This window comes from Anser anser (genome assembly GCF_964211835.1).
Source record: "Anser anser genome assembly, chromosome: 4".
Taxonomy (NCBI): Eukaryota; Metazoa; Chordata; class Aves; order Anseriformes; family Anatidae; genus Anser; species Anser anser.
The window spans coordinates 31,606,050-31,615,836 of NC_139724.1; the positions used below are offsets into that span (position 1 = coordinate 31,606,050).

At 37.5% G+C, this 9,787-nt stretch overlaps 1 protein-coding gene across 2 annotated transcripts in view; it reads left to right on the top strand.

Moving 5' to 3' along the window:
* Positions 1–7,782, top strand: part of PDGFC (platelet derived growth factor C) — a 120,870-nt gene extending 113,088 nt beyond the window's left edge. For both annotated transcript variants that reach the window (XM_083835113.1, XM_083835112.1), the window contains exons 6-7: positions 5,219–5,436; positions 6,153–7,782. In XM_083835113.1, the coding sequence (XP_083691239.1) occupies positions 5,219–5,436; positions 6,153–6,269 (335 nt within the window). In that variant the 3' untranslated portion in view covers positions 6,270–7,782. The remainder of the gene's footprint in view (positions 1–5,218; positions 5,437–6,152) is intronic.
* Positions 7,783–9,787: the final 2,005 nt, after the last annotated feature.

The window sequence follows — 9,787 nt, forward strand, 5'->3', positions numbered from 1 at the left end:
ACTTAGAGCTTAAAGGAACTTAGCAGTATAAAGTAACAGAGTGAAAAAAAAATATAAGCAGAAAGGTTACCTTTCTGTAGGGAGTCGAGAGCTCTTTCTTTTCCACTGAGTGGTAGAGCATCCTGGCTGAGTGGTGTAGTCTAGCTTTGTGGGTTTCTTTTTTTTTTATGGAGGATAACATTTTTGCTTCGATACGTTTACTGTATTGTATGAACAATTGGTTTATTTTGTTAGAACTGTTCCAGTCCCTACACCACGTCAACTAAATATTTATCTTTGGTGATACCTTATGAAATCACTGTATCCATGTCCAGTTTGACCATGGAGATTTCAACTTCATTAATCAGATATAAAGTAGATTATGTATTATGAGAGTTGTGGAGCTGTTTCTTGTTCAGCAACTCATTTTCTTCCATCTACATTTGACATTTTTGCATTTTCCACAACATGTGATCCAGATGCTGCCCACTATTTCATCTTTATGGATTCCATGTGGATGGATAGCACACAGACAATACCTCCTTCCTTGCCCACCACGCAGCAAGAAAATGATGACATACGGGAGTAACTGAATAGAGTCCTCTGTTGGCAAATGTAAACTAGATTATCATCTGATCAGCAAGAAAAGGGAGGAGATGAAACCTTTCGTAACTCAAATTTAATTTTCTGACAGCTGATTCTTGGATCAGAGCCTAAAATTCAGTCCTTCATCCCTACCTCTGTTGCTACAGCTATGCACACAACAACTAAATTAAGAGTCAAAGAGGAGGAAGTCTATTTAAAAGCTTCCAGCAGTGGACTGTGTCTTTCAGATAGTCATTTAACGCTTTCCTAATTAAAGGGTTTCCGTGTTTGCCAAATGTATGCCATGAGCATACAGTAAGTGGGAGAAAAACAAAATGTAATTTGTGAAACCTTACATAAACTAAAATGCAGGTGTTGGATAACATCTATATAGACAAAAATGACTCCCTGCAAGACATATCTTTGAAAGAAACTATCAGAGTAAATCTTTTAAAGACTTCTAATTAGACGCTGAAATAGATTTTTCCACTGAATAAACATATCACGGTATTGCCACATTCATCTTGAAGAGACCACCCTCAGACTGCATTACTGTGTAATTTAATAGCTTGGGGCGGAAAATATGTCCAGTTGAGATGACATAGTATTAACTGCTAGGTCTATTCAATAGATAGGGAAAGCAAACTATTTATTTGTGTTTTTATGTTTCGTTTGTTATTCCTTTTAGTGGCATGTTTGCTGTATTTAAAAACCTTCTTAAGAAATGTTTGGGAGAAGTGCATGCCCTAAAATGTTTTTGTTTTTGTTTTTTTTCTCCTGATTCCAAATTATAGGAAATTATTTTCTTATAGTTAAATATAAAAGTTTTTTGCAATATTTCAGTGTAAAAAACAAATTACTGTCCTGGTTAACTGATAAATATCAGTTTACATCTAGATCAAATGTAAGTCTAATTGAAAGTGTGTTTTATTTTATGCAGAGTATTGTCCTCTATTCCTACTTAATAATTTGTGTGAAAAACTATATTTAGATAACCTAAATTCCACAGAACTTCTACGTCTGATGTTTTCTCTGGATAAATTGTTTTCAAAAACTTATAGCCAGGAAAGAAGAAGCACCAAGTTCAGAAGCTTTGATGTCTAAATATAGTCCTGAATTCTTTTATAATATTAAACATACTTTAAAATAAAATATATATTACAGTGCAAAAAAAATGATCGCATCACTTCCCACAGAAATCTTTGCGTAATCATCAGGCCACATTCTGCAGGTTTTTTTTTTTTAAAGAACAGAGACATAATACAACCATAGCACTTAGTACTTTTCTAGGATAAATGTTAAGTGATTTTTTTTTTTTTCTGTTATCCTTGTTTGCAGTCCAAAAATTGCATGGGAACCAATTTTGAAAAAGCCCTGTGCTATTGTAGGAGCCAGTAAGAAGGTACACTCCCAAGAACATCTCCAAGATGCTTCGGAACTCAAACCATTCTGTTGCTTTCTGTGCCCACACACAAGTGTCCCAACCATGATTTCCAACTGGAAAAAAATAAAAATGAAAACTTGGGAGAAGAAGGGTTAATATGGTACTAGATACAAGTCCAAGAAGATGCTAGACAGTTGCACTTACATTTTTCTCTGCTCCCCCCTCCTTGCTCCCCTTATTTTTATGTTAGTGTTTTCCATTCATGTGCTACTTCAGAACCTTCCATTCCTCCTGAGCTAGTGCTAAACAAAAGAACTTTGACTGTTCTGTCAAACGTGATACATGAGTGGAAGCCAAGTTGAAAGAGTGTTTAAATGTTCACATTATAACAGGTACTGTAACTCAGTGCACTTGGGAAATCCACATAACCTTTTATTGTGGTTAAGTAAACACTTTTAAGGGAATATATACATTCTCTCATCTAGCTTCATGCCCACAGTGTGTTAAAATAAATTTTGGACAGACAGATACTCTTTGAAAAAATAACAGCTTCATTCACACACTTCAAAGAAGTGATTATATAAGCACTAGATAAATTTGCCACAGACCTTTTAATAAAATTGAATTACATAAGGTAGGGCAAGGGTTCATTGTAAGGTATAATAGCAATATACCTTTATACACTGTAAAGCATGGCAACAAAATGTGACATTTTTCATCTCTCCTGAAGCCCATCATTACAACAACAGATGCTAAAAGTCAGTGGCCAAGAGTTGAATGAGTTCTTGCACAGAATCTTTTTAAAATTTTGGCCTGCAGGTCTGAGGGGGTTCCGTTCAAATTCATTCCAATTCTGGGGCAAAATGTGCAATACACTTCCTGCTTATTTTAGCACATTGCCCTTTTCTCTATTATATAACTGTATCTAGTTCCAGGAAACGGATGCATTCTTTTGCTGTTGTGAAAAGACAGGAGTTATCAGGAAAGCTGAATGCCACACAGGCATCCCTCTCCTGTGGATCAGCTGCCTTGCTGGAAAAAAGGCAGCAGTGCCTGACTTCTCCTGGTGAAGGGCCAACCAGACGTTGTATTAGGACACATAAGCCTAGCCTCTTGAAGTTCACTGTACCAAGCAACTTCATGCTCTGTAGAAATCTACCAGTAGAAAGCATAACAGAATTAGCATTTCTCTTGTGTTCAAGACATTTTATCCTCATTCAGACAATTCACTTCTTACATGTTTGAAAATGTAACAGGAGAAAGTTCTCCATTCCACAGTCCTTGATTAATGGAGGTAGGCATGTCCACCCTCTAAATGGCTCAGCCTGGAGCTATTAGCTGATCAGAAGAACTTAAATCATTTTTAATTTCTCACAGCAGATCTCTCCCCAGTAAGTTTTGTCTCTTTTTCTCTGCTCCCTTCTCAGCTTTCTCCAAGGAATGTTCTTGCAGTGTGGGAGGCAGAGTTGTGTCCTATCAGTAAATTTATTGGAGTTATTACACACTCCTCACTTTTAAAAATCAGATTGTTTATTTAGGAGCCTATGTTAACCTGATAGTGATGGAATGAAGTGCACCAGCTTGGCATTCACTGTAAATGTCAGCAGAGAAAAGGCTTCAGTGTGTTTAACTTACCCTTCACCACAGTAAACCCTGACTTATGGGTGCCAGTATATGGATATGGTCTGTGAAGAAAATATTTGAAGAAAGGTGGAATGAAATTGCTGCCCAAAGATCTGCTCCTGAGACAGTACCTGTGAGCATGTCTACTTGGGAAGTGCATCTTCTAAATTCTATTCCCTACATGTTTAAATAGAGTTGATAGACTCAAGTTCTCCGTGGTGATCTATAGGCTCTTTACATGGTTAGTACAGGGAAAAAAAAAGTATTTCTCCAAAGGGCCATTCAGATCAGGAACATATTTCAGCTTTGTTTGATAGCTTTTTATTTATGAACTACTAGCAATAACTACAAAGGATTTCTGAAATAACATTACTGGTTAATAATACGATTTTTAAACTGCACTGTGTTATTTGTATTCCTAGTCTATTCTGGAGTTAGCTCAGAAGCAGTTGGCTTCAAACTCTGCTCTTTTGAGATATATATTTCAACAATCTCAAAAGCCGTATTACTATAGGGTTTTAGTTTTTTTCTTTTGTTCAGGAAGATAAAATCATACTAACCAGTTGGAATACACTTGTGAACTGGACACTACTTCTGTTCCTTAATGGTGGTAGGTTTGGAGAGATGCAGTTCAGATGAAATATCCCAGATCATGATAATATAAGTCTGGCTTTTCTGGAAGGAGTTAAGTTGCACTGATTTTCACAAAGCTAAAAGATGTGTTATTTTTTTTCACTAAACCCATCCCAGGTTTTTCAGTCTTAAGTGCCTCTTTCAAGGTTTGTTATTTCTAGGCTATGCAGCTAAGCGGAACCTAAAGTAGTGTGCCCTCTTTCTGATCTTTTCATGAACTAGCAGTTTGGCATAGTGAAACTCTAGCATGATACAGTGGAACCAGAGTATAGGCAAACTGGTGCCATATATGAATAACTTTATCTTGTATTTCAAGGGAGGTGCCTAGAAAGAGGAGCAATATTTTATTTAAGACACATGAAATGAAAACAATGCCTAAAAAGCAACAGAAATTCATATATACACTACTATGAAGGAGAAGGGGTCCTCTGAAAAATGGAGTATACTAAGATTAATAACACATACTTGTACAGTTATTTGTTGTCTATACAGTATTCAGTGGTGATGATACAACTTCTTGAATTTCTTTGTCCATAGAAGTGAGAAAGTATTTATATCCAAGAGGAACTTAATTATACCACCCTTGAAAAAAAGCTGTAATTGACATTTTTTTCGTCAGGGTGAGGTTGGAATGGTTTATGCAAACTAACTCAAAAATGTGTTTGAAAGTTTGTAGTGTTCTTAAATGTCATGTGTGTTTCTCAAATCCGTAATTAATATAGAATAGCAACACTCAAACTCAAACAACATGCAAAGCAGCCAAAGCTTATTTTATTTAATTTGAAACAACCCCTCCAGAGTTATAAAATAATTGGTGAATACTCCTAAACAAGGATCTTTCAATTTAGGTTTCATATTATTTATATAACTGCAGTATTACACCTGTGTGCTGAACTTGTATGGCCTGCACAAAATTGAGTTTTCCTCAAGGGTTTTGCAGCGTTCAAGTTGGATTACCACCAATAAAGTTGTATTACGAATCAGAAAAGCACCAGTTTGTTTGTCTCTTTGCAGTGGTTGATCTCAACCTCCTAAAGGAGGAGGTACGACTGTACAGTTGTACCCCTCGCAACTTCTCAGTGTCACTGAGGGAGGAGCTGAAGCGAACTGACACCATTTTCTGGCCATTGTGTCTTCTGGTTAAACGTTGTGGTGGAAACTGTGCCTGTTGTCATCAGAGTTGCAATGAGTGCCAATGTGTACCAACAAAAGTCACCAAAAAATATCATGAGGTATGCACTTTTTTTTTTTTTTTTACATTTGCATGTTTGGAAATATTAAAAGCAAAATAAATAATTTCTTTTTACTACAGGAATGTGCCAATATATATCTTAACATTGTGTGTGCTGCACTCATAGTAAATAAGTTAAATAAAGTAAATAAGTCTTTTTTTTAAACCACTGTTAATGAGGTGTTACATAAAAAGAAAAGGTATCTTTTTAAAGTACTTTTCTGTGGAACTCTTAAGTCATTTCTGAGGTATTTGTTAACTGGTGCAGTTTGGATACATCACAACCACACCTCTTTGTTCAACTTTCTCTAGTGGTAGATATAAACTCCATGAAGGAAGAAGTATCTGTCCCATTTCCATTGTTATAAAGTTATAACTGAAATTATTTACAACTGAATTACCTAATAATTCAATTGGTTTAACTCTATTATTAGCCCTTAAAGTTAATGAAGTAGAAATATGAAACTGCAAGACTCTCTTCTTTGATACAAGCAAGTATCTGTTCAACATGTTTTAATCACTTTTGTGAAGGAATTGACGTAAAAGCAAAAATAAAAATTAGTGGGTGGAATAAATGTAGAAATTCAGCTGAGGAACGCTAATTTCTTTTAATAGGCTTCCTGTCATCCATTGTGTTTCCAGCGCAGTCTAACTCATAGTCTAGGTGTGTGATAAAGCACTTGCTGTTCTCTTGATGCTTTCCTTCTTTTCCTTCAGGTTCTTCAGCTGAAGCCAAGGACTGGTGTTCGGGGATTGCATAAATCATTGACAGATGTACCCTTGGAACACCACGAGGAGTGTGACTGTGTGTGCAAAGGGAATACTGAAGGATAAACATGATTTAATTGTGCTGTTTTCTTTTGAAGCACATTCAATCAATGGCTGATTCTATTATGGGGCTTGTGCATTATCTCCTTCTGTAATCTCAGTTGTTTGCTTTGGGGATCTTCCATCTTCAAGATTTACAGTGAGCTCTAAAAAGAGGAGAAGCCAAACTGGGATTATATGTTGTGTGACAGCTCTGTTTGGAGGCCCAGTGAAAGGATGGGAGAAAGGCATCAATGAGGGATTTAAAATATATGTATTGTTTTTGTCCCCCACATTTTTTTTGACAATACATGGATTTATAATTTAGGAGAAAAAATTAAGTTAGAAGGCTCACATCACGGAGACTTGATCCTGCTGGCTGGCTCATTTCTACAGCTCCAGTACATCTGGCCTCTGGCTGAAAACATCTGAAATCTCTCTTTGTGTTCAACAACTCCTATGTACTCAAAGCATTCTCTGTTTTATAAACTTGGTTTATAACAGACTGTCTTGTACCGAATTAAACTTAATTTGTCTAATGCTGGTAGGAAAGACTGGATTTTTCCATATGCTCTAGCAAAGCTCCTGCCTTTTAGAAAGAAGACTGGACAATAACATGAGCTAAGGAAGCAAACGTTGAAAAGAACAGCGCCTTTATTCTTACTACTATGGCCGATGATTTCTTGTTTGTTATTTTTTATCGTGTACATTTTTATACTCTCCTTTTGACAATATAACTATTTGCTTTTCTAAACTTGTTAAATATATCTATTTTTACCAAAGGTATTTAATATTCTTTTTTATTACAACCTAGATCAACTATTTTTTAGTTTTGTGAAACTTTAAAGCCAGATTTGTACAGTTGGAGGAACAGAGATGTGGTTACAATGGGATAGGAGCACTATATTTTTACAATTTGTTGCTACACAGTGAAAAAATACATTTTTATTTTTTTTTTACCTGGAAGCACAGTAATAATAAACAGAGATGTGTGGATGAAGCTCAAAGCTTTGTTAGCTCCATGATACTGAATATACAAGAGACAGACGTTACTGTAAGTGGTTTCAGAAGCTGATGTTAAAAATTCCCTCTCCCCATTCTGGCCTTTATTCCAGTAGAAAAGAAATGAGCATAGATAGATGCATTCTGGCTTGTTTAACTGTTTAATTTCTTTTAAGTAGGATGATCTACAACATAAGAAGCTCAGTGACTTACAGCCTTCGTGATGCATCACGGTCATGGGAAGGCAGCCTTGTTAATGTTGAAGTGTATGGTTTTCCATTGACATTTATAGCTGTTTAAATTCTGTTCACTCACAGGATCATAACACTTTGGTACAGTTTGACGAAATATGGTTTTATTTCTTCTGTACTTTGTATCCTTTAACCAATACACTTATCCCACCCTATGCAAATTGAAAAGAAAACAGTAAAGTATTTTGCTTGTAAAATGCTTTAACATTATGCCTAGTTTTTTTTTGACTATTGGATTTGCAGATTGTAATGAATCACCAAATAAAGTAATAATGCTAATTTTGGGAGAATATACGTTTCTGTGTGATTGCATATATGTATCTGGTCAATACACAAAAATAGAAAAAAGTGAAGAGGGTGATTCTCTACCTATTTTGAAAGTCAGTTAAAAAAATGAAAGTCTTCTGTTACCAAGATTTTCACTTGTTTTATTGATTCTGCTTAGCTCTGAGACAAAAATAAATAAATAAATAAATAAAAAAGGGGGGTGGGGGAAGGAGAAATGTGGTGGTATTTGTATAAACATTTAAAATGTTAAAAATTGAGTGGATGTGAAGCCATCAACTAGAAATAACATCGTCTGTTATTGTTTCTATTATGAAAATGAGTTCTGATGGTGGTTTTGCATGTTGGTATGACTTTCTGATATCAGTTCTGGAAAATTCTCAGGTGAAATCTGATTCTATCTTACCTGGCCTATTTTACCTCACCCTCAGTCTCTTACTGAGTAAGACAAATATCTGGTGTAAATGCAGCATATAATTATCCAGTCTGAACATTAACCCTATTTTAGAATGCAGAATTGTGGACACACAGGAAATGTGGTTTACTTGAATTTTGAGTCCCTGACCGGAATAAAGTGTTTTGAAGGGATTATTTATTTATTTATTTATTTATATTGTGATTTCTTTGTCATGTCAAGAGCTTTTTTAAAAAGCAAATTGGGATAAAAGCAGAAATTATAGCCTCTGGTACCATAATTCATTAGAAGAACTGAAAAATGTAGTTCCCCTACAGAAATTTCTGCTGTAGGAAATGCAGGAGGTCTCATCCAGTAGGTAGGCTTGCTAGTGGAAGAAGGCATGGCATGCATTTTGGGGTAGGTATTTAGTGGCAGCAGAGGAATGGGCAGCTCCTGGAAGCATACAGGATCCGGAGGGCGATGTTTTCCAAAAGTGACAAGGATTTCTTTTATTGCCTCCTGCCTTTGGCTCACTTCCTTCCTTGCCCATACTTCTTGTGCCAGTTTCCTTCCCAGCTGCTTGCTGTAGGCCCAACAATGCTGCATCTGAACTTGTTATTCCCATGCTCTTTACATCCCCGTCCCCAGCACTCTCTCTAATGTGACCCACAATCACCATCACTCCTTTTTGCCATCCTTGTGCCCATCCCTACTGAGCGCTTTCCATCCTCAGCTCCGTGTTGAAGCTGTGTCTTCTCGCTGCCACTGCCTTGACCTTGTGTTTTTGGCCTCCCCTCGCTGTCTAGTGTGTGGAGGATTACGGCAAGTCAGGTGTGAGAGAGAAGTGCCAGCTATTGGTTTTGGGACCTGCTGCCACGTCTGGAAAGGGATCACGGGCATGGAAGGAAGGCCTGACCCTGCCAGCGCACCACATCTGCCTTGTGCTGGGGCACACTCTCATTTTCCAGGACAGCCGGGACATACAGTGGATGCGGTTGTTTTAAAGGACAGGATTTGGGAAAGCTACTAACAAGCTAAGCAATGAAGGGTGAAGCTTTCCTGCTACATCCTCTCTCCTGTTTAATAGAGCAGCTGCCCCCTGAGCATGGATAATTCACCCTGGGGGCCTGATGGCGTGGGGCCTTGCTGCACCCTGCCCCTGTGCTTAGCCAGCTGGCCGGGCTTGCCAGGGGCCTGCACCCAGAAAAGTCTCAAGACGTTTTGAAGACGCCCTTCTGACAGCACAGGAACACTGGTGTGGAAAAAATAAAATTGGTAATTTCCAATAGTAGGCGGGAAGAGGTGGGACTGAGGTAAAATCCAAGGGCTGATGAGGGTGTGGGCAGCAGGGCTGCACCGCCACTGCTGTGGTGGGCTGGGCCAGGCCAGTGGCACTGGGGTAAATGCAGCAGACAAGGGCAAGAGCAATGGTGCTGATGACTACAGTCTCCTGATGTGCTTAAAATTCCTGTTATAAGATTTTAGATTCTTCCTCTGAAGATTTTATTGCCTGAGGATGAAATTTTTCAGTCAGGTGTTCCTGAGGAGCGTAACTCCTCACAGCCTCAAGGTGAGCCAAGGTTTCTACACCCACAATTCCACAGAACATT